The following is a 24,544-nucleotide window of genomic DNA, read 5'->3' on the forward strand; positions in this document are numbered from 1 at the left end:
CAGCATTCCAGGGATATCACCCGCTTTGGGATTTGAATCATGAAAGTGAAATTTGAATAAGGTGGTTCAGGATAGGACCCAGCAAACCAGAAACACCACCCAGGAAGGGCAGATGACAAGGCGGGAAAACAAAAAAAACAGCAACAAGAAAGGGGAGATGGTTTATGCTTCAGCTTCTACTCTCTGACTCATCAATGGAACTCCAGCAGCAGTTTATCCTAATTTCATTCAAAGTAGATTCAATCCATAGCTGATAATCCCTGGGGACCCTGGCAGCCACTCCAGGCCTCTGACAGTCAGGATGGTGAAGGGAAGAGCAACAAGAAGAGCCCAAATACTCACCTGCCTGAACATCTCAGGAATGTCATAGACGTAGGATGTCCCTAAAGTCTGCGCCTGGAACCTCTTGGACTGCAGCAGGTCTTTGGTCACGTAGGGAGTGTTGATCAGCATCCCATGGAGTGGTCCCTGCTTATCTCCATACGCCTGGAACATGATCTGCAGGACAAACCACGGCCAAGCCCTGCTTAATCCACGGGTTCTGTACACCGAGCTCTTCCCAAAAACCCTCAGAGTGACTGTCCCTGCCCTCTGCGAGGCTGCTCCTGCTCCACCACACGCTGCTGCCCTTCGGAGCCACCTCAGCACCGACGCTGCACGATGCCAGCAGAGCACAGAGCACACACAGAGCCACATCCCCAGCACAAACCCGGGCCTGAGAGGAGCTCCCAGTGGCCAGCAGCTCCCCTGACACCGTGCCTGTGCCGATGGATGGATGGGGAGAGCTGGGAGCAGCCAGGAGAACTCGGTTATTTATGGAGCGGGACCCGCCGGCTGCGCCCGCCAGCCGGGTCAGGACTTGCATATGTCACCGGGCTTGAAGTTTTGATATTGTAAGTTTAAAAGATTTTCCCAGGGTAGCAACATGAATTATCAACTGCCGTGCCTCACGGCACTAAATATTCCGGGCAGGCAGGGTTTGGAAGGGAAGCTTTTCAATGGAGAGGCAGGAGGAAATAAAAACGGGATAAAAACGGCCCAAATGCTGCTTAACAGGGACACACCTGGCAGGAGGGACATGACTGGGATGTCCCTCAGAATTTATCTAATTGAAGATGAATTTATCTGATTGAAGAATTACACAAAATTCGGTAAAGCCTGTTTTTGTTTTTATTTTGTGCCTCTTCAGTCTGCACAGACATTAATTTGGGAGGCAGCTACTTTAATGGGAGAAGCATTTGTTCAGGGTAAGTGAGTGCTTGTGACACTGCCAGTCTTGGGATCTGCCAGGATCTGCACTTGGAAATTCTCCTCCCATCTCTGGAAAGCTCTGTAGGGAACTGGAGAAGTCTGTGCTGAGCATCACCACTTATCACTCCTGAGAAACAAGAGATCAGGGTCATTGTCTCACCAGGAAGCCTTCTTCCCGTTCTTCAGAAGTCAGGAAAGTACCCAGCACATCAGAAATATTTGAATTTTTTAAAAGATTTCTCTAAGTTTAAAGGAACCCTCTGAAAACACAGGAAAAAATCTGAACCCACCCTATAAACCTCCATCGTGAGGGGGAAGTTTCCTAAAAATATCAGGATTTTTTTTTTTTTTTACTAGAACCTGGTTCAATATTCCGGAAAACAAATCAAATTTAATACCGGAAAAGCTGCTCGAGCCACACACACCCACATGAGCCCATTCCCCAAGCTTTAAATAATGAAGCTCAATCAGTCCAGAGTTCACTTGTGACCTTCACAAGTGACTGACCCAACTCAAGGGTTAAGCTGAGCTGCTGGAGATTATTAAAACGTTCTTTTCTTTCCTCATCTCCCCTCAAAGGCAGGAATGAGGTAAAACACACTGACACTATCTGCTCTAGGATCTCAGGGCTGGATGGACTCCACGGCCAGCAGCTCGCTGGAAAAATTAAATGGAAGAAAGGGGGAGAAAGGTGACTCAGCACTTTGTGTTCTACATTCACAGCGCCCAAGTGATTTATTCTGCTGCTTCTCCTGCCTGGCAGAGAGATGATTACAGAGGGAGATGTAAACATTTCTCTATTTAAATATTTCCCATGCATCCCATGCTCCATGGATTTTAGCATGTGTAGGTATTTCAGTTAACCACGCTGTCCCTGCACCACGGAAAACAGAAACACCACAACAGCCACAGCCATTACAAAAGAGCCCATTACGCTTCACGAAAATGATATAAAAGCACCTTCCACGATTTTACATCATCCTACCCAGGTCATTCCTTGTATCTTCAGAATTTAAAGGGCACGTTCACAGATTTCCTTCTATCTACTCAGGAGAACGTATAATTAATAACATTTTTTTATTACAACCTACAGGATGAGCATCGGCAGTGATTCCTTTTGTAGCACTTTTTTGAGCACTCTGAGGAAAACTCTTCGGGAAAACAGCTGCCCAAATGACTGAGGGCACGTACAAAACAACCAGAAAACGCGACTGACTTCACTGATCACATTTTCACACCTGCTGCGGCAGGTTTATCTTTACATTCTCCTTCCTCTGGCTAAGTTGAATGGCAATTTTGTGTTATACCAGAACACGTTACAGGGCTTGAAGCAACCTGGTCTAGCGGAAGGTGTTCACACCCATGGCAGGGGGTTGGAATGGGACGAGCTTTAAGGTGCCTTCCAACCCAAACCATCCCGTGATTACCTGGAAACACCACTGTTCAGGGCATTTCCACACCCAAACAGATGTTTCCACATAAGGAAAAGGGGTTCCAGTTTCACCCCTGACTTTTTAAGGAGAAGCACCAGAACTTTCTGTGTTTCTCTCGCCAGTGGTTGGCTCAGTGCCAGCACAGGAGCACCTGCCAGACCTTGGAGCTGCTCCTCAGAAATGAAGCTGTTTCTACTGGGCAGCAAGCCAAACTATCCCTCCTTGATCGTTGTGTACTTCAGAACGAGCGCAGAGGTGCTGGGGGCTTTTTGGGGCGTCTTAGCAAGGTGTCAGGGGCTTCTCTGTGTACAGCTTTTGTTTCTGTGTCGTTATTTTCTCATTTATTAAAACCTCCGCTTCAGAAAACACACCTGAAGAGCCCTCTCGCAAATATTATTCTAAGAAGTGCTGAGAAGGACTCGGTACATCTTCACGGGGCTCATGACAGGCTGGCCTAAGCAAGATTGCATCACCCCACAGCCCACAGAAGAGCTCCATCAGGTACAACGTGTCCCCTTCCCAACACTCTCGCCCTTGGAAGCAATCCTTGGCATTCTGTGTCACATTAGAACGTATTAAGGGGCTCGAAGCAACCTGGTCTAGTGGAAGGTGTCCACGCCCATGGGCAGGGGGTTGGAATGGGACGAGCTTTAAGGTGCCCTCCAACCCAAACCATCCTGTGATTACCTGGAAACACCACAGCCCATATGACAGCAATTCCACTTCTTGGAACCGCTTCCAAGGCACCTCACTGGCGTGGCGGTGAGCACACACCACGATCAGGTGTGCACGCACACAAAACCCCGGCTCCGCAGGGACGCACCTGCGCCGTCCTGGAGTCCGTCACCTCCTTGTAGAGGCTGATGTCCAGGTAGTATCCCGACTCGTTGGTGAGGAAGAGGCGGATGGGGATGGCCTTCCCCGTGGGCGTCAGGCGGATGTTGATCTTCAGCTCGGCCTGCAGCACGCGCAGCTTCCAGAGGCGGCTCCCGTAGCGCATCACCATGGAGCGCACCGACTCCTCGATCTGCGCGGGGAAAAGGCTCCCTCAGCAGCCTGGGCAGCCTGGGGGAGGCGGCCCTGCCTGTGCCAGGGGTGCACTGAGATGGCTTTAAGGTCCCTGCCAACCCAGAGCGTCCTGGGATTCTTTCTGGATCCACCACTGCTCCGTGTCCTCCCCCCATCCCGCTGCTCCGAGGTGATGAGCCACACATCGGCACGCGCCCAGGGCAGTTGCACGACCTCGGTGACCCGTCGCTCCTCATCCTAAGCCTTGAGACAGGCAGGAACTCCAGCTGGGGATTACTGATGGAGCGGGACAGTGCTGGGCTCACAGCTCTGTTTCCTCACGGCACACGGAACCACAGAACCATTAAGTTGGAAAAGACCTTGATGATCACCAAGTCCAACCACCACACCCCACCCCAGCACTGGGACCCCCCTGCCTCCCCTCCACAGGCCTTGCTCACACCTGGGAACCACAGAACCCAGGGAAGCCAAATCCTTGGCAAGCAGTTTCTGTAGCCCTTATATGCACAATAATCACATTTCACTGCCTGCACGGAGCTTTAAATCAACAAAGCAATTACCACTCGGAGCTGGGCCTTCTGCTCTTCTATTAAACTTTATAAAATACCACCGTGGGCAAAGCGCATATTAAAAGAAGGCAATTTATAGGCTGGGCTAAGCATTTTTCCCAAAAAAAAACCCCTCTCTTTTGCACAGCAGCTCAAGGAAAAAGTCATGGTTTGGATCTGAGGGCAGCCCAACTTCCAGGGATGAATATTCCAACTTGTTCTGAACTTCCTGGGAACCAACGGCTCTGGACACGCCAGGAAAGGTTCATTCATAAAAGGGATTGAAGCCACCAATTTTTAATCATGATTTAAAAGTCAGCAAGCAAGAGAGAGTTATTTTGATACCAAATTTATCTTTTTAAACTTCCAGCTGTTCTCCTCAGGAAAGGTCAGCTCCCATCTTTGGGTGCCCATGAACTGAATGCTGATTGCCAGCTAAATTCGGCCTGGATTTGGGACTTGCTTTGTGGTGATTCTGCTAACCACAAACATCCTTTATGCCTGAACACTTTCATTTGTGCACCTGCAAAGCTTAATGTTCATTTATTTATAACGTTCATCTCTGTGGTTTTGTACCAGAGACTGAAAATGAGGCACTTCAGTAGCTGAATTTACAGATTCTTTTTAAGCTCCTAATTTATCTTATGGTTTTTTTTGGATGGAACCTGAACTTTTGTAACAAACAGAAGAGCGTTTACATCTGCTTTCTTATGAAAACTGTTTACCTCAAACACACAAGGGAAAAACAGGTTTGGTTTCGAACACAAAGCATATTTCTAACAGTTGTCCCCTCGGTTTACACAGAGGAGCTGAGCTGCACAACAAAATGGATTTAAACTGTCAGAGGGCAGGATTGGACGGGCACTGAGAAGAAATTCCTGACTGTGAGGGCACGGAGACCCTGGCAAAGGCTGCCCTTTCCCTGGAAGTGTCCAAGGACAGGCTGGACGGGGCTTGGAGCAACCTGGGCTAGTGGAAGGTGCCGGGGTTGGAACAGGATGACCTTTAAGGTCAGTTCCACCCCAAACCATCCCACGATTCTGTGATTCCGTGAACAAAAGACCATTTAGCTCAGACAAGTGAAGCCCTGAAAAGACAAGCAGCCCCGAGCTGGGCAGGAGCTCCCACCTTGGAGGGGTCCATGATGACGGTGGGCACGAAGTTGAGGAAGATGTGGTTGCAGTCCGTGCGCACGTTGGTGTTGTTGAAGGCCACCTCCAGCTCATCCATGGCCTCCAGCAGCAAACGCTCCCCCTCGTTCTGCAGGTACTCGAAGGAGGCTTCCTGCCAGAGAGCGCCAGCAAAACATTGACTTGTCATTCACAAATCACGGCCAGAGAATGCAAGGCTTGGAAAACTGCAGAGGGATACGACGGGGAGAACAGAACCCACGGGTGCCGCTGGATGGGCAGCCCTGGAGCAGATCCACCCCCAGCCCAGTGCTCCCAGTGCTCCCAATGCCTGGATCCCACACCTGGCTGCCCGGTGCCCTCCTTTAGCTCAGAGTAAATCTGAAACCAGACAGGGCAAGCCCACCGTTGCCCTCAAGATCTACGGCAACAGATTTAAGTTCAAGATTTAAGTTCAACAGATTCCAAAGATCTAAGGATTTATGACTCTTCTCTTGGGCCCCTGAAAAAACCTCCCTGGAGCACAGGAATACCAGGACTTCAAAGGGATGGTCCTGCAGAGCAGCACCAGCAAGGAGAGGGCACAAGTCCCAGCTCTCCATACAGGGAATGGTCAGTTTGGGATCCTGCAGGTCCCTGGGATGACCCTGGCTTTCACCCGCCCTTTGGAGAGGGCCAAACTCACCTTGGTCACCAGGTCCGAGTGCCTTATGATGGCCCTGACGAAGAACCTGTAGTCTGTCACCTCTGTGCCCACCTCCACCTTGGCTGCCCCCAGGTAGAGGTGCATTTTGTGGTTGGCACAGGGGATGGCCGTCAGGTCAAAGTTCCTCATGCGGTTCAGCTCCAGCTGGAAGGCCAGGGCCGGCTCCAGGTGCCTGTAAATCCTGTCCTCCTCGAACTGCAGGGGCCAAGGGCACAGGAAAGAGTGGGAAAAAGTGCATTGAAAAGGTGAAAAACTCAGGGCAAGAACTCCACCACACCCCTCGTGAAATTTCACATTTAAATCAAACTCTAAAACTTCAAACAAACCCAACCCAGATTTCTCTATCTGGCGCTGGGAGCTGTGAAATTGTTGAAGCACCCAGAGCATAATGCAAATTGCAGGACAGCAACTCCTCGAGCTCACCCCCCCAAAAAACCCTCTTTTCCACAGAAACCAGAGGGTTTTGTCCTGATTCTGAGTCATGAATCATTGCATGAAAGAAGGATAAGGCCAACCAACACTTGGAGAAAAGTATTACGAATATCCAACTCACCTTATCCCGGGCACGGAACGTGAAGAATTTTGGGAATTCCCTCTGTTTGAAAATAAAAACAACAGTGTTAGTCCTCCCCAAGCAAGCACTGATGTCCCCAGAGTGCTCTCAGGCCACTCCTGGGGCAGCACAGGAGGTGACACAAAGTTGTCCCCAGCTACTTTTTCAACATCACAAAGGTGGTGGGAAATCAAGTCACCTCCCAGACAGCAGAGGTAGCTTAAAGCTGCCCTCACTAATGCAAAAGAGGCTACTTGATTGGCTTTGGATTATTATTGCCAGTTAGTAACAGAGAACAACACAGAAGTGTCCAGACAGCAGTGGGAAACTTTTTCTAGTTCTGATTAAGATTCCCGTGGAAATGTCTGGAGCGATATGAACGCTCTGCTATGGATATGCAGATGTACACAGAGCAATGATCTCACTCTACAGCTCTCTTCACACCATTACTGCCAGAAGTACTCTCTTCCCAAGGAAAACTGGGAGTTGTAATCAAATAACTTTATTATCCTGTATGGAACAGCACAAAAATTTCCAAAAATCCCCCATAAACCACTCAGTTTTTCTGACTTGCTGTTGCATAGATAAAACCTTGGCAGAGCCTTGGGAGTTTTCTGCAATATTGGACAAATCTTAGATGAAGAGACAAAGCCCAGACAGCATCCTGTCCCTCCAGTCAAATCCATCCCCTCCTCTGGAATTAGACTTTTACCGGGCAGGGCTTTGGTCAGTGCTTGGCACCACACGAGAACACTGCTGCCTGTGCTGAAGGTGACCTGAAGGGACACACACAGCTCGCCAGAACTGTCTTACTAAGCAAAAAAACCCAGGGAATCTGACCTGGAGTCACTGAATTTCTGCCTCACATTCCATTATCCATGGAAGATGAACAACCCCAGCTGGAGGGAGTGCGACACTGTGCGAGCCACCACTGAGCAGCACAGATTTTAAGGCTGGAAGTATTGTTCTAGTCAGTCATCTTCCTTTCTTCCTAAGTAAAACAGCCCCCAAACCTCACCTGATGACTCTCAGTTGAGCAAAGCAACTTGTGTTTGCCTGGAAACCCTTCCAAAACAGGCAGTGGTACAAGAAACGCTGCCTAAAAATTCAGTCTCACCCAACCTATCCATTGTCTGGGAGCCTCATCTGAGAAACAATCTCTTCCATGTTTCCTCACTTCTCCCAGTCCCTCCTCCCTGTCCTCCTCTGCACTCTGCCAGCTTCTCCCACCATCTCCAGGCTCATTCCACCACTAATGGAATTGCTTCCAGGGCACCTCACTGGTGTGGTGGGCAAAGTGTCATAATTAGACGTGCACGCGGACAAAAATCCTCAGTGCCCTGGTACCAAAATCCAAAAAGAGTGCTCCATTTCCTAGGCAGAAGAATTATACCCCTGCTGTGTTCTAATCAACCAACCATCATCAAGACAATCAAAATAATTTGCCTAAATTAGCCAATCAAGACACCCTGCAAACCGCAGAATGCGAAAAGCTACACCAGAAATCATCAGAGTTGATTATTATACTAATAATCACGTTAAAAACCTAATGAGATGAGGAAATTGGAAGCTTGCTGGAGCAACTCTCTATTACCTCAACATGCTGGGAACTAATTATATAGACTGTAATTAAAACAAAAACAAACCCAAGCCCAGGCCCTGGCTAAGTTAATAGTTGGTCCAGTAATGAAGGGGCTGGGATGGCAGACAGTAATAAAGACTGACAGAGCAGCTCCCAGAGGTGCTCCACAAACTTTGCAGCCAGATGACACCACACTGAGGATGCAGGGAGGGCGTGGGGATGGCTCCTTCTGCTCTGTGCCTCCTCTCTGACCCCTGACACGTCCCACAGCACTTACTCAGCAACTCTGATTTTTCAGTTGCCCCAACACCCATTCTGTTCTCTAAAACTTCCTTTTTCAAACCTCAAGCCGAGATTCTTCGTGCGAAATGTCCCAAAAAACTCTCCACAAAATCCACTTTGCTAAGGCGTTGACTGACACCTCTGTGCCTGTACTGTGAGCAACAATTCCCACGTGGTGACTCCGAAATAAGTTCAAACACTGCTTCTGCTGATTTGTAAACTAGTTTTCCCTTCATAAAGCTTCCTAGACCAGCTCTGTGGAGCACAAGGGTGAAATTATTGCACTTCAAAGGCTCCTGAGAACTTCCAGAATTGAAAAGTAGACACCCAAGAGATAAAAATCTGGTTTATGCCTTACGTTGCCACCTAAACCAGGCCTCACTGATGCCCAGGCCCTGGGGAAGGAAGTAATTCTCAGCAGTAAGAGCATCAAACATTTCCCACATCACAAAAGCACTCTGCAAAATTTAACAGGTCCCTTCAGCGACTGCTGCGAGTTGTGTTAGAAATCAGCAAGAAGCCGAAAGAAATCACCACACTACGTAAGAAACACCAAGGTGTCACCGATAATTGCACTTTAGAACAGAAGACAACACTGAAAACACAAGGAAATGTCGATCAGTGTGGCTTCCCGAGCTCAGCCAGGTAACGAGGGAGACTCAGAGCCTCAGCGGCCCCTCGGAATGCCACGGGCCCAGCCTGGGTTTGCAGTCAGATGTCCAAACAAATAACTTCACCACTTCACTTTGACACCATTAAATGGCTGCCTGAGATCCAAATGAGAAGCCCAGAGCCCCCCGTGCGTCTCCTGGCCTCACGACAGGAATGCCACCATGCTCCAGGCCCTTTTTACTTACATGGAATCTCTGATCCACCTCATAGTTGACCTGTTTCCTGAAGTCCTTACAAACGAAACACACACACACAGGAAGAAAAAAAAAAAAAAAAAAAAAGCAGAAGACAGCTAGCAATTAGGATTAAAATCAAAAATTAATTAATTCAAGAATACAAGAGGTGTCAAGATTGTTCACAATTGTAAATTAACTTTCTTAAGCGAATTCATGAAAACCATCTCAAGTTTTAGAAGACAAAAACAGTGAAGACAGAACTAAATACAGTAAATACAGTGTTCAATTTGGGGGAAAAAAAACAACTTGTCAGATGCCAACATTATAATGAGCTAGAAACCAAAGAGTGCTGAGCATCAGGAGAGACACTGAAATACCTTTTGTGCTACAAGGAAAGTCAGCCTCCGGATGCCATGTTCAATCAGGACTGATTTCTGCAAAAAACAAGCATGGAAAACAGGTGACTGGGCTGGCAGAAAAAGAACAGGCTAAAAACATGCTGAAATCCTCTGCGAAGTGAAAAAGCTCTGCAGATCCTTCTGCCTCTGAGCTCCTGCTCCCCTTCAGCCTCCTCGGAGCCAGGATTTCCCACCAGATGCTCCTTTAGCAGCATAAACACCCAAATCCTCACCCGAAACCCCAGTTCTACCTGAGCAGGTAAATAACTAAACCACAGGAACAGTGAATTCCAGCTGAGCCTGAAACCAAAAGAGTCACACCCAAATCTTGCAGGAAATTTCCTCGTTCGTCTGCCAGGATTTGCTTTTTGAAGGGAGCACGGCGTAGACGTGGTAAAAGTCATGGAAGATGATGGAAAAGGAGTTCTGAAGGAGCTATCCCGTGGAAGCACGTAGCTCATACTTGCCTTGGGCACAGAAAGCTCGTGGATAACCCGGCCCAAAGTACACATCCAGCTCTCAGCCTGGGGAAACCTTTGGGGGGCCCTCACTGTGACCCCCCCAGTGCGTTAAGGGCATTAAAATAGAAGGGAGAGGGGCTTTTTGTATGGGCAGAGAGGAACGTGGCAAGAATTAGACGGACAAGGGTTAGATGGGACGTCAGGCAGGGCCTTAAGGTCCCTTCCAACCCAAACCATCCCTGGGAGTCCACATTGCAAAGGCGATGCAAGTCAGTTATTTTTTTCGAACGGATCACAGAATTTCCAGTCTGGCTGCTTCTTCCTCATATTGCCCCGAGCCCCCTCTCAGAGGAGTGCTGCCACGTCAGAATTTGCCACACCACTGATCCTTTGAAGTGTTGAGATCTCGTAATTCTCCTCTTTTTCAAACTTTTCTCCTTCCTCCTCCCTCTTCCAATTCAAAAAAGGAACAACAAACTCAGCTCAAGCAGGAACAAACCAGCCCCTCTCGGCACAGACTGTGATGTTTCACTAAGGTTAAGCCCTTTGAAAATGAGCACCAGTGACTATATTCATGGCAAGAGGAAGAAAATAACTTTAATAACGCCGCGATTTAAAAAAAAAAAAGCAAAAATTGTTATTGCTTTTAAAATTCCACAAGTGGCAGACAATAACAGCAGAGCAACAGGATTCTGATTACATGGTAATAATGTGGGTCTCCCAGCAAGGCCACAGCTATTAGAGAGCGATTAGCCATCAGCACCTGGAGAAACTCCATTTCCACTGACTGCCTCAATCTCCTCCACAAGTCATTTACAAGTATATGATCCTAATTTCTATTAAAAAAAACCACGCACAACATGCTGGGACTAGAAGATTATTTGGACAATTTGGATCAACCTATTTGATAGTTTAATGCGGTTTTGGGTTGGTTTTTTTTTTTAATATATATTTTTTTTATTTCTTTCCTTTTATTCCCCCTCCCATAAAACGCCTGGAGCATGATCAAGCAGATGAAAAGCAGAACTAGTTTTAATTCTTAGATTTGATTGTTTTCCTTGTTTAAAGAGACAGGAGGCTGCTGCAGCCACGTGGATGCCAGCCCCATTTTGGAAGCCCTGATTTCTGCAGGATATCTTCCCACCTCCCACACTGCGAGGCTGGAGGTGCTCTCACAGCACTCCCCAAGCCAGTACCAGGAATCCCAGTTCCACAAACTGGTGGAGTTCTTCACACCACCAGAGAGTCAGGTGCAGGCGGAGCCCAGAGTGGACACAAGGAGGCTGCTCCCAACCCAGGCTGTCTCACAACTGACCCAGCGCTCACATCTGGGTCTCTAAGGTGTGTCCCACGCTTAGGAAGGAGACACAGAACACGCCAAATAATTCCTCCTTGTGCCAGGAATATCGTAAAAGGTGAATGCTCCACAAAACCACCCCAAACCTGGGGAACAGACAGACTTTTCCCGTCCTGCAGAAGCCCAGAGAGGCAGAGGGGGGATGCAGGGAGCTCACCTTGCTCTGGGTGAACTCCCTGAACATGGCAGCCAGGCTGTCGTCGTCGACGTCGCTGTCGGTTTTGATGGCCACGTTGAGGATGTGGATGGGCTCCTCCCGGGCACTCTGCAGGCACAAGGGAATATTCCCCGCGGTTAAATAATAACCAGCTTAACACCTGCCACTCCTCAGAACAGGCACCCTAAACCCAGCTTTAAAGCAGAGATGCTCTGGGGGAAACGACCTCAGCGGACAGCAGGGAACACTCTGAGGGGAATCCTCGACCAAAGAGCCTCATAAATCTGCAGTTTCACACAAGTCAATGGCCACAAACACCAAAGAGGAGCCTCCTTTGGAGAATCCAAGTGCGAGGATGAGACAGGGCACAGGGTCAGGGCCTCTCTTTACCAGACGCAGCACAAGGACAGGAGAGGACTTTGACATCAAGGAAAGCAAATTAATCCAATTGCAGGGGCAAAACAACGTGAGTTTTCATATCTACAACAGCACGAAATAATGTGGAAACATCAATTCCATTAGAGCTCCAAGCAATTGCATCTTCAGCCTTCAGGAGCCTGTGATTAACTGGGAAAAACTGAGTCTGGACAGGAAATTACCTTGGTGAGGTGAGGGGGGCGTAAAGAGAGGGATCTGGGGACATTAAGGTTGACAGTGATATTCTGGAAAAGGCTACAGTGCTTCCATACATCAGGATCCACGGATCAGTGGAAAACAAAGCCCTGTTCTGGACACAGGCTCGATTCCAGCAGAGCTTCCCACTCTAGTGGAGCAGCTACCTGTGTCTCTAAGGGAAACTGGACTTCTATCCCTACGGATTAGGGACCACCTGCTTCCTCTGCACCTGTTCTCCACATCCCTGCAAAAAGTGAGCGGCTCCACTCAGCTTTTCCTCCCAAAAACAGTTCCAAGGGGCGGAACAGAGGGAAGAATCAGGATTTAAGGTGACTGGGAAGGGTGTAAGACAGGAAACAAGGCAAGCCAGACGTAGGACAAAGACGGCTGAAGATGCAGTTCAACATCCTGCTGCAGAGAGAGGGTCTGGAGACTTAATGGTGGGTTTAAACTCTGTTATGCTGCTGTGGATCCCGTAATTCTGCTGATGCTAAAAGCCATAAACTAAATTTACATGGAGAGCAAGAGGCAGAGCCGTAGCTTTAGAACGGAGCCGGAAAGCGGCCGCCTACGCCGAGTCACCTGCTGTGGAACAAGCAAGCAAATCACAGCCATAAATACACAGAGCTCCCAACTCCTGCTCCCAGCACTCCAGCCGGGGAGGAGCACCCAGCCTCAGCCCTGCTGCCAGCCTCAGAGCTCCTTCCAGAAAAAAAACTCCACCCTACCTTGTCTTCATCATACAGGGAAGCGTGGCCGGCCTCGGGGAACGTCGGGCTCTGCGGGGGAGAGTCGCAGAAGCATCCCATGACTTCATCAAAGATCCTGGAATACACCAGGGAAGGAGCAGTCACCTCCACGCCGCTGCCAGCCCGCGGAGCGCCCAGCACTGAACCCACCAGCCCTGGGAGGAGAGGGCTCCTTCCCTTGCTGGGCTCAAAGACGAGGAGGCAATTCCTCAAACCAGAGTCTGGACTGTCCAACGTTCGGCAGAGGCCTCCTGGGTGCGGGCTGAGGGCTCTGCTGGGGGTTTGCCAAACCCAAAAAGGCTGGAGGCACAAAGAACTCCCCTCCCACACACACCAACAGAGCATTCGGAGACATCGGCACGTTCCCAAAAGGTTTCCAACCAGCAGGAGCCCGGGATGCTGACCCCTCTGCCTGCAAACCGCAGCCTGAGACAACACGGGGACACACACGGGGATCCAAACAGGGAAACACGCTCAGGACCAGCCTAAACCTGACTCCAGACCTAGCAAAGCCTTCCCCCAGCTTTACCAGGGCCCAGGTGGGGAGGTGGCCACAGAAGCAGGGCCCAGGGCTGCCCACAGACCTGACGAAGTCCTCGAAGGTGCGGAAGGAGACCATGCCCCCCATGCGCTGGCACGGCGGCGTGAAGGAGTTGTCCAGCAGCACGTCGCTCACGCTGGCCACGTGCACCATCCCATAGTGGTTGAGGTTGGAGGAGAAGGACATTCTAAACGGCAAGGCAACAAGAGCACGGTCAGCGGGGACAGGGGAAGGGGGGGGACGGCACTGGGAGCAGTTTGGGCGCGGGCTCTGACCACCTGTGCAACCCACGGTGGATTTCCCTGCCATGCCTCTGGTGCCACCCTCACCTGGGTGTTGTCCCAAGGACAGGAACACTCGAGAGTTAGCAAATAATGTTACAACCCCTTAAAACAAGCATTTCTTGGGATGACAGGAGAATTCTGGCTGTGCAAAGCTGAACTGATTTTTCCTCCTGTCTTTACGTTTTTTGCCTTACAGGTGGAACATGATTCAAACAGCGACAACGCTAAGATTTGACACTTGAAGGATTCAGTACATCTTTGCAAATGAGGTTGAAAAATACGCTGTGTTATCTTATTGATTCCAGGATTTTTCTGATCACACTGTAATTTGCACTCCCCAAATGCAGCACGGTACAGTGACTCCTCCAAAATTCTTTCCTGAGTCTTACACTCACACTCCTACTCTTTCCGTTCAGGAAACAGCTGGACAGGGCACTCAGTGCTCTGGGCTGGTGGACAAGGTGGGGATCAGTCACAGCTTGGACTCAATGGTCTTGAAGGTCTTTTCCAACCTCACTGATCCTGTGATTTTTTATGTTTTTTTAAAGCCTCACAATGCCACGGTCAGGACTTAGGAAGCCTCTCACACAGTGAGGAAAAGAGCCCACGATTAGATTGGACCTTGCTCTGGTGACCACAGCTGGGGTCTGCCTTCTCTGCAGTAATGATCACCAATTTCTGAGCTGCACTACAGACTCATCTTCATTCAGGCTTCCCTCAAGAGCTGCCTGCAACGTGGCGACACTTCTGAAGAGGCACAAGCAGGGAGCTGGCCCAGGGACCACGCGCTCCTCGCTCTCCCTCCCCGGGGCCTGGGGACACAGGAATTCTGCTCCTCCCAACCGCTGCCACAACAGGAGGAGACGGGGGAAACACTCAGGGAATGGATTCCCCACCACCTAGGCTGCCTCAGAGCTGTGAAGTCCAAGGGGTGCTGAGCTGTGTGGGAAAAGCAGGGCCAGCCGCTCCTGCCACAGCCACCTCCCAGCTTTGCTGAGATCCCCTCCTTTCCACACGCCAAACCCTCTGTGATACGGCCCTGAGTACAGTGTTAACAAGTCTAAAGTATCATCAGTGTGATTAATAGCTCTCCATGCTTAAAGTCACTCTCTGTTTCCGCAATTTATCTCTGATTAAGAGCCGTGAGACTTCCAAGCCCGTTTTTACTATTTTTTCCCTAAACAGGCTTGTAAGCAGTAATAAATAATAGGTATTCACGTTTTGGAAGAGAGGAATTTTTCAGGACATGCCTCGGTGTACATTTCTTACAACTAATACAAAAACTATCACAGAACAGGAACGGAACAAGGAGACAGCAGACATTTTTCATGTATTATTTAAAACAAGAAATAGTTTTCAACTGAGACACAGGAGGAAAAATTAGCGTCCAAACCACAACAAAACATGCTGTCAGCTGTTTGAGATGCAGGTTCATCTATGGTGTGAGGGAGGTGAAACAGCCTTGACAAATTCTAAGCCATGGACAAGAAACCAGGGTAGCACCAGGTAGGGCTGGGAGGAACTGCCAGAGGGTCACCACGTGGGAATCCAGTGCCAAAAAAGACCCTGGGACAGCACTTTGCTGTGTAACACACTGCAGACGAGCTGAGTCACCCAGCAAATCTGATTTCAAGGACTGCCGCATGCAAAGATTTTATTCTTTTTTTTTTTTTTTTAATGAAAAGCTGAAAACATGTTTTAGACAAAGGGAGAGGAAAAGGGAAGGTAAAAGAAGAGTTATGGTTGAGAGTTTCCCAAGTCAAGAGAGGGGCACTACAACAAAAAGATGTTAAAACATTCAGGATTAGGCTACTTCTTTCTAGGGTGGCTTTGGAAATTTGAAAAGATGACGAGTACCGTACCTGTTTAGCGTGGGGATGTTCCCTCTGTAATCAAACAACCACAGTTAGTCACAGACTGGTTAGTGAAGGCCATCATAAAGAACCATCATCAAACCGATGCACACAACCAGCAACACCTTTACAGCTGACTCTTCCCACATTTGGCAGCTGCCAGGGGCCCTGGGGAGGCACCCACCGCCTGCCAGGGGCAGGGCCAGGCCATGCACAGAGCAGGAAAACCACGGGATACACCCCAGGAAAACACTTGGCATCTGCAAGGGAGCCCACATCCCACTGTCCCCACTTCGAGCCCTCTGCACACACCAAGTGTGGGAGGGGAGGGGAGCCTGCGCTCCCTGACGGACCAGCAAACAGCAGAGATGCAAACCAAAAAAAAATAATAATAAATAAAATAAATGACTATCTCACACAGGAAAACAGCAACAGGTTCAGGAAAACAAGCCAAATCCTCAGTGCCAGAGCTCCAGGCTAAGCAGCAGCCCACGCACAGGCTCCCACAACGCAGGAACAAAGCAAACACACACAGCACCAGGGAACGCGCTGCGTTTTCAGCATTCAGCACTGAAAAAGAACAACCTCGAGGCTAAAAGGAACGCACCTCAGGCTAATTTGAGGCAAACTTTACCAATTCTTTTGGAACACCAGCCCAGCTCTCCCTGTATTTGCGTGCAGCCCAGGGCTCAGTGGTGCACACAAGGCAGAGAGGAGCGAGAGGCACGTTTTCACACCAGCAGAGCAGCAGCACAGCCCAGCCCACACCAGGGACAGCCAGGAGGGTGCTCCGTGCAAGGTGGAAAAACTGCTGGGATCTGACATGCAAAACAGCACGGATTAAATTTTTTAAAAAAGGTCCTTGCGCACAGGAGGCTTGTGCAAAGGGATAAGCAAGAAGGAAAAGATGGAAAGGAGAAGCTTTGAGGAACACCTGAGTGGACATTCACCCCCTTCCCTTCAGGAGATCAAACCAAAAACTTTTTTGACACCCCGGACCACGGGCAAGACCCCAAGTTCCGGAGCACGAAGGCTCAGTGCCTAATGAGCAGTGAACTCCACGGTCACCCTGGTCAGGGCCTGCCTGCCCTGCTCCTGTCCCAAACTGGTTTGCTCACAGCAGAGTCACCTTCACCACAAGGAGATGCGTTGGGTGCATTACTGGTAGAGGCACAAAAAAAAAAATCCCCATAATCTCCTTAAACCGCATGATGGGGGGGAAAAAAATTTGCTAAAAACGTATCTGTTGTGGTGTAAGTAACACAGATATTTAATTTTTAGGGGGATGGTGGGGACAGACCCTGTGCTGCAGAGCCTGTGGTCAGCACAGAACGGGCCTCCAGCCCTCAGGGGGTTGGGACTATTTTTTGAGCTTGGCAAAGAGTGGGAAAGCTGCATGTGATCTCCTTCAGTGGGAAAAAATAGTCTGGAGAGGACTGGCAGTTCCTACCCCCAGCAGGAACACTCCTGTAGCCGTCCCTGGAAGGCTTTCAGGAAAGAGAGGGACAAAAAAAAAACCAAAAAAACCAAAAAAAACCCACAGCAGAACAAATGTTCAGTTCAGCCTCAAGAAGGGCACCCTGGTGCTGTGCTCTGGGAGCTTCTCCTGCCACTCCACACGGAGCTGAAGAGGCTCGGGCAGGAATGGCAGGGAGGGAAACAAGACAAGGAGGAGAGGACTGGAACTGAGGGAGAGCAGGCTCGAATGGGATGTCAGGGAAGAATTCCAGGTGAGGGCCTGGCACAGGGTGCCCGAAGAAGCCGTGGCTGCCCCTGGATCCCTGGAGGTGTTCCAGGCTGGACGGGGCTCGGAGCAGCCCGGGACAGTGGAAGGTGTCCCTGCCCATGGCAGGGGTGGAATGAAACATCTTTAAGGTCCTTTCCAGCCCAAACCATGCCCTGGTTGAGTGCCAGGGCCACACCAGAGCCCCCAGCAGCAGCAGGGGTGAGTGCCGGCACCCCCAGCCTCACACCCTGTGCCCCACAGCAGCCCCAGCCCTGCCCTGATCCCTCCTCAGCTCCAGCCCCATTGCTCCCGCACCCCCTGGGCACTCTGAATTCCGTTCCCCTTGCCCCCTCCTGCCTTTCTCCCCGTTTTCCTGTGAGGAACAGGAGCTCTCCCCCCAGGCCATGGCCACGCATGCAGAGCTGCAGCTGCCAGCGAGTGCCAGCACAGGGCAAGGCTTTGGAAATGAGGCAGCAAAGCAGAATCAGCAGAGGTTGGCTCAATAACCCACTTGTAGTTATTAACAGCAGTACCACAGGAGAAAGAGCAATTCCACTGGCTCTGACCAGTGCCATTCCTCTTATGTTTCTTCATTTCAGCAGAAGAATCTAACCAGAAGGCTGTGAAACATGCCTCAAACCATACATTTTGATTGGTTTTTTTTTTTTTTTCCCTCTCCCTCTTTCTTCCCTTATTCTTCTGCTCCCTCTGTGATTCAGCCAAGCTGAATCTGCTACAGAAGTCCAATTTGCATAAAATTATCGTCGTTCCATTCAGTTTGCTGCCCCTTCCACAGCCCCTTCTTTGCTCTGCTGGAAGATTTTGCCCTTTCCGAGGCAGGCAAGCCAAGGGAACAGCAGCACATTACTGCTGCCTGCTGCCTAATTAACATCAAACCTCAGCACGGGGCTGCAGGGATTTACAGGTGTCCTGGAATCATTTCTCCCCCTCCTCCCTCCCCGTACAAACCACTCTCACAACAAGGAGAGGACCTCAAGCTTCCCGACACCCCAGGAGTTTTCCCTTTGGGGCTGCAGGTAGGGTCAGAGCCCACAGCAGCACAGCTGGGTCACTCCTGGCATCCAAAGACTGATGCCAGAGGCTGTTCCAGCAACTAGAAAACGCTTTCAACTCTGCCAGAAATTCACATTTTATGAGCAGATCGTTGCGAAATGATAGTAGGGAAAAAAACCTCTACGCACTGCTCTCCGTGGGAGTGAGTGTGGGGTTCCTAAAAAAGCCCAGTTTGGGGCCAGGGGTATTTAACCTGGCTTTCAGCCTTCCAAAGGGTTTCTACCTGTGAGCTAAGGAAGAGGCTGACGAAAAGGAACAACCAAAATACCCCACAGATGACAAAACATCAGGAGACAGCAAAGGAGAGATCACGCACCACTCGTAAGCCTTGAAATCAGCAACACCAGAGGCCAAGGTGGGGCATGGACAAACATGCACAAGCACAGGGGGAGCGGATTCCAGGCAAAACCAAGCACAAGATGAGACATTTATAATGGTGGAAATCCCTTTGGATGGGGCCGTGAGCAACCTGGTCTGGTGGGAAGTTCCCTGTCCATTGCAGGGGGAGGAATGAGATGAGTTTTAAGGTCCTTACAGCCCAGGCCACCCTGTGGTTTGATGAAACGCAGAGCAACTCATGCCAGGGCTTGAATGCCACCCTTGAAAGCACCACGGACAGCAGGATGCAGCCCCAGGAAGGAATTCAGCCCACACAAGGCGTTTGCCTCTGCACCCATGTTTGTGGAGCGTGTGCCTCCCTGGCTCCAGAGGCCCCCAGGGTGTGCTGCCATCACACATCTCCTTTGCCACACCTGCCCTAGAGCTCAGCCCGGCCCATCATCAAAACTTCATCTGCAGCGCCCAAACCCTTCCTTACCGCCTCCTCCCAAGGCTGCAGCCTGATCCAAGATCCCTCAGGACATCCCAAGGCCCAGTGTGGCAGCTGGGGGTGTCCACGGCACAGAGGGAAGGTGTGGGCTCAGTGCCCAGAGGGCTTGGGAAGGCAAGGCTGACCAAAACCAGGCTGGGTTCTATTTCAGTTTCCTCTGGGGCTCGAGGAAGCAGAAGGCAGAGCCCTGGGCTACCCATCCCTGCCACACCCCAAAACCAGGATATATCCACCCCCAAGAGCAAAATCAGGATATATCCAGCACCTCTGGGCCTCCTTGTCTCAGCCCCTGACACAGGGGACACATCCAGCTCTGAGAAAAACAGGGGAGTGTTTTGTGGGAGCACATTTATCTCCGAGTTCTTCCCTCCTGATCCTCCAGCACATCTGCTCCTGGGGAAGGGGGGCTCGAGGAAGCAGCTGAGCAGCCTGGCTGGGGCGGCTGGAGAGAAAGGGATGCTCTGGGAGGAGCAGGGCAGCAGCAGAGCTGGCTGCAGCAGACAATGTCCCAGTTTAATTTAAACCTTACAGCTCCAGACATAAGAAAGGCTGCTGGAAAGCAGGAGAGGAGAGGGGATTAGAAAGCAGCACTTTTGTTGAGAAAGCGCTATAATTCCCTCTCCTCGACGCACAATGTTTCTTTGAACAGGAGATTTTAAGCTAAGATTAGGCAAGGCCAGTTCCACGAACACCTCAGAAAGGCCTTTCAGTGTCTGTCACCTGGGCTGCCAGGCTCACAAAGGCAGCTGAGCCCTCGGAGCACCAGTCAATATTCCTGCCATGGCAGCAGGGCTGGCAGAACGAGCGGGGAGCAGAGCACAGCTCCGAGCAGGGCTCATCCCTCCCTCCTTCCCTCCCATCCCCTCTCCCCAGGACCCTTCCTGGCAGCTCCAGGCAGGTTCTCCATCCCCGGGCAAGGGCTCTGCTCTGGTCTGCAGCGTGGGGCCATCAGCATCGCAGAGATCCCCCTGGATCCACGCCTCCAGATTGGATTCCTGCTCGCAGAGGGCTCCCCAAACTCCATTTGCTGCCAGATGGTGACACTGCACTCCTCATCTGCCCTGCACCGGGCACAGGGAGTGCTGATGGAGCCACAAAACCCTCTGGGATTCCCATCAGAAGATATTTTCCTCCCTGTGACTTCCTCTCGCCGTTCAGTGGGGATTCTTACATCAGGATGTTTTCTGTTAATTTCAACAAATAATTCCCCAGACAGTTTTCTGCCCACAAAACCCACCAGGAGCAGGTTGCACTTCTGTGACTTTGTCAGCAGATTTAACAGCTTTTCTGTCCTCTCTGCTTCCCTGTGGGCAGCTGATGGCAATCCTTCCATGGCCAAAAACACAAAGCCTGAGCCCGAGCTGCGATCAGGCAGCTCGGGAGGAGTGACTGGGATTGTTTCTGCCCCAATTAAGTAGAGGCATAGCAGGGTTAAATACCAATAACGAAGAATTTAAATGTAAATTTAAAAACCTAATTAGAATTTAAACCATTAGCAGTTTGCTGTTTTCTCTACGTGATTATTGGCTTCAGTAAAACTCGGGCTCTCGAAGGTTCACAGACATCTGACACAAAGGGACCAGGGTTTAAAAATACCTGAGGCAGTGGTGAAAAATGGGTGGCACCATGTAACAGCAGCTCCCAAAGGGAATGCTCTCTCTCCTAAGGGCATCTGCTCCTGGGTCACCAGCCCTGCACGGCCTCGAGGGACATTTTGGGATATTCTGGCTTTGGGGTTTGCCCTTGGAGCGCATTTTTAGCTTTTCAGCCTAAGAATCTGTGCCACAAAAGATACAGAAGAGCACATGATGAACACAGACCGTGGCCAAGAACAACAGAGAAGACTTAAGCAGGACAATGCCAGAGTTTTGAGATTTGCACGTCCTGGGTTTAACACCAGGGGTGGCCTCAGAGCTCCTTAAACCCTGTGCCACCATCAGCCCCTGGGCACCCTGCAGCCACCCCAGGGGGAGAGCAAGAAGCTGCCCCAAGCACCAGGAGCCAAATTCATCACTGGCAGCTGGAGGCACCCCCAAGGAGCTGAAGCTGCTTCCCCCTGCACGAGGAACTCGGGGCATTTTCCAGCAGCCTGGGGAGCAGAACTGAGCTCCGAGCACTGTCCCAGCCAACTCAGCGTAAAGGGAGAGGAGATTTCAGGCCAAAGAGCTGCTCCTGGAGCAGGGAACATCTCTCCTCTTCCAGCTGACCTTGTCTGACTAAGCCTGGGCGCGGAGCAGTGGGCAGCACTGGCAAGGCCAAAAGATCCCTGAGCAACAAAGGCAACTGAGGCCAGCAGAGGAGAAATGGAGGAAGAACGAAGGGGAGAAGAGAGCATTATAAAGGGGCACTAAAAATAGCGTGCAATCATTTACAAATATCCTAGAACTGCAGGGGCCAGATGAGCCCCAACACATGTCCCATTTGCAGCAGGAGTGGTCCAGGGGCTGGCTGGGGACAGCCATTCATTTCCAGCAAAGCACACCCTGAAAACCATTTCATAAAGAGGTACTGATGGATTCTCAACGAAGCGAGACCGGAGCCCACCAAAAAATGAAAGCAGGGAGAAGATGTTCGGGAACAAAGGAGGGAGGAAAGGGCCGGCACGGACCAACAGTGGCACCCGGTGGCTGCGGGGACTCACTGCCACCTCAGAGCCAGCAGGGACAAACCCAGGGGACAGCTCAAACACCCTGCCGGGCAAAACACGGTACGGGCTGAGCCCACTGACACCCACAAACAGCCTGGTCCAGGGCAGGGGGGTGGAAGGAGCTGAGCTTTAAGGTCTTTCCAACCCAAACCACGCTGATTTCAACGCTCCCGTGTAAGTTCTGACAATCAGGTTTTCTGGTTTTTTAGATGACCTAGAGATGCCACCCCTGCACTCCAGGAGGAGGCAGCAAGAGTCGATGCTTTTGGTCGTAGTCACAAGGAATGGCAAACTGAAAATCAGACTGTGCCAACCCCAGGGTTTTGGGTAAAACTCTCATCTCGGTGCGCTCCACCAAGAAACGGTGTGCTGCAGAAGATGTCACCTCATCCAGCAAAGCCAGGAAGGAGCAGAGCCACACAAGCAGTGAGAACGGGCTGGCAGGAAGGGGACAGAGACTGTTGGACTGTTCTGTATCGCAATTCCAATTAACTGATCATTCTGTCTGGAACTGTATCCTTTGGAGGGCTCGGGATTCAGCCAGAGCCCACATCCCAGAGATAACCTACCACCCAAGCTGAAGCTAAAAACCAGAAAACACACGAAAAATTATCACACTTCAATGAAGCCCCCCTTCTCCAGCGGACCTAGCACAAGTTTCCTCTGCCAGGGCAGGAATGAGCCCCTCCCAAATGCCCAGCTGCACAGGCAGGTGATCTGACCTGTTGGGGTGGGAGGTGGGCAGCATGAACTGGAACTCCACCACGCAGGTGTTGTCCTTCAGCTGGCGGTGCTGGACACTGTTCAACTCATAGGCAATGTAGGCTCTCCTAACGTACACCTGGGGACACAGAAACTCCATCAGAGCACTGGCCTGAGGCCGAGGCACAGCCCAGAGAGCCCAAAAGCGCGAAAAAAAAAAAAAAAGGTGCCTCCAAATGAGCAGCTAGATAGACTCTAATTCAACCAGAACTAAAATTATTCTTTGAAGAAGGCCAGAAGCATCAAGATTATGTGCCTGTCCTCTGACAGCAGCTTCACTTCCTGCCTTCAACCACCTCAGTCCTCACACAAACGTAACTTGAATTTGAAATTTCACTCAGTTGTCAGTGTTAATGCGGTTAAATACCAGGTTCTAAGCATGCCCAATCCCACACTACCTACAGCTCTCTTGGATCTTGCAGGGTGACAGTGCTCAAAACAAACCAAATCCACAGGAAAATTTAAAATACTGATTTTTTTTTTTTTTTCCAATGGGAATAAACTCACCTCCAAAGCTGCCATTCTTACCACCTGGTTACTGTGGTAGAAGAAGTTGGGAAGCACATCAAAGATGGATGTCTCGGACAAAATGAGTTTCTAGGAGAGATCACATTAAGCAGAGGGTTAAAAGAGAACTCTGTCTTGCAACCAGGCACAGGCAAAAAAGGAAAAACTCCCAAATCAAGCCTGGCTAGTTCTGATTTCTGTATTTTCCTGTTGCTCATCAAGGATTATGACTTTCTTATATTAAACCACAGAAAAGCTGAAGGTGGAAGGGATCACTGAGTCCAACCCCCTGTTCCTCACAGGACTGAAACTAAAATCACATGAGAGGAGCTGATCCAGGTGCACCTGGAGCTGTGGCAGCCTCAGGGCTGTGCCCATTCCCTGCTCAGTGCCCCACCACCCTCCGGGGGAAGGATCTTTTCCTAATATCCAATCTGAACCTCCCCTGGCACAGCTCCACTCCATTTCCTCGTGTCTGGTGACCAGAGGGAGGAAGCAGCACCTCTCCTCTGCTGTCCCCTGGGAGGTTTAGCTGAGATTAAGGTTGGGTTGGACTTGATGATCCTGGAGGTCTCTTCCAACCTAATGATTCTGACCGTGCAGGACTGGCACGAGGTGATCCCCACATTGGCGCAGGGGCGAAAACAAAAACCAGGGCAAAGCTGGACACAACAGATGTGTCCAGACCAACACAACTGAACACCACAAGGACCTCGGGACGTGAAGGACAGCGAGGAGGAGGCAGGGAGCCGGGGGGAGGAGGCTGGGGGGTACCTGCAGGTTCTCAATGCAGAACTGGTGGCCGTACATGTCGATGGCCGACAGGAAGATGGACTCCACCTGGTTGTGGCGCAGCTCGTAGGAGGGCAGGTGGGAAGCAATGAGAACCTGGGGAAAACACAGGGGATGTCAGAGAAAGGAGCCACGCCGGGCCATCAGCAGGGGGCTGGCACCTCCAGGCAGGAGCAGTCTGCTCCATCCCTGAAGAGGCACAGCCAGATTCTCCCGGCTGGCACCCGGGCGACGCCGCAAAGCCTCTCCCCTCCCCGGCCTCATTTGTGTCTCTGCTCCGGTTCGTATTATTGGCAATTCCCCACGGAGAAAAGGGAGCAGCTTCAATCAAGTTCCATCAGTGCATGTGATTTAGCAGCGCAGAGCTGCTAGTCCTGGGGATTGCCTGCCCAGCTGTTAATTGGGAAGCAGAGCTGGCGGGGAGCAGCTG

General features: G+C 50.6%; 1 protein-coding gene across 6 annotated transcripts in view; it reads right to left on the reverse strand.

The window, feature by feature from the left end:
• Nucleotides 1-24,544, reverse strand: part of ACACA (acetyl-CoA carboxylase alpha) — a 99,688-nt gene that overhangs the window by 41,131 nt on the left and 34,013 nt on the right. For 3 of the 6 annotated variants that reach the window (XM_066201960.1, XM_066201961.1, XM_066201959.1), the window contains 14 exons: nucleotides 24,097-24,210; nucleotides 23,323-23,412; nucleotides 22,776-22,894; nucleotides 15,787-15,810; nucleotides 13,684-13,827; nucleotides 13,079-13,175; nucleotides 11,736-11,843; nucleotides 9,740-9,796; nucleotides 9,372-9,416; nucleotides 6,651-6,692; nucleotides 6,077-6,292; nucleotides 5,390-5,545; nucleotides 3,508-3,711; nucleotides 343-498 (listed from right to left, as the gene is read on the reverse strand). In XM_066201960.1, coding sequence (XP_066058057.1) covers nucleotides 343-498; nucleotides 3,508-3,711; nucleotides 5,390-5,545; nucleotides 6,077-6,292; nucleotides 6,651-6,692; nucleotides 9,372-9,416; nucleotides 9,740-9,796; nucleotides 11,736-11,843; nucleotides 13,079-13,175; nucleotides 13,684-13,827; nucleotides 15,787-15,810; nucleotides 22,776-22,894; nucleotides 23,323-23,412; nucleotides 24,097-24,210 — 1,572 coding nt within the window. The remainder of the gene's footprint in view (nucleotides 1-342; nucleotides 499-3,507; nucleotides 3,712-5,389; nucleotides 5,546-6,076; nucleotides 6,293-6,650; nucleotides 6,693-9,371; nucleotides 9,417-9,739; nucleotides 9,797-11,735; nucleotides 11,844-13,078; nucleotides 13,176-13,683; nucleotides 13,828-15,786; nucleotides 15,811-22,775; nucleotides 22,895-23,322; nucleotides 23,413-24,096; nucleotides 24,211-24,544) is intronic. The other 3 variants (XM_066201955.1, XM_066201957.1, XM_066201958.1) reach the window with 3 other exon arrangements.

This window comes from Chamaea fasciata, unplaced genomic scaffold, assembly GCF_029207755.1.
Source record: "Chamaea fasciata isolate MVZ Bird 193981 ecotype frontalis unplaced genomic scaffold, bChaFas1.0.hap1 SCAF_21, whole genome shotgun sequence".
Lineage (NCBI taxonomy): Eukaryota > Metazoa > Chordata > Aves > Passeriformes > Sylviidae > Chamaea > Chamaea fasciata.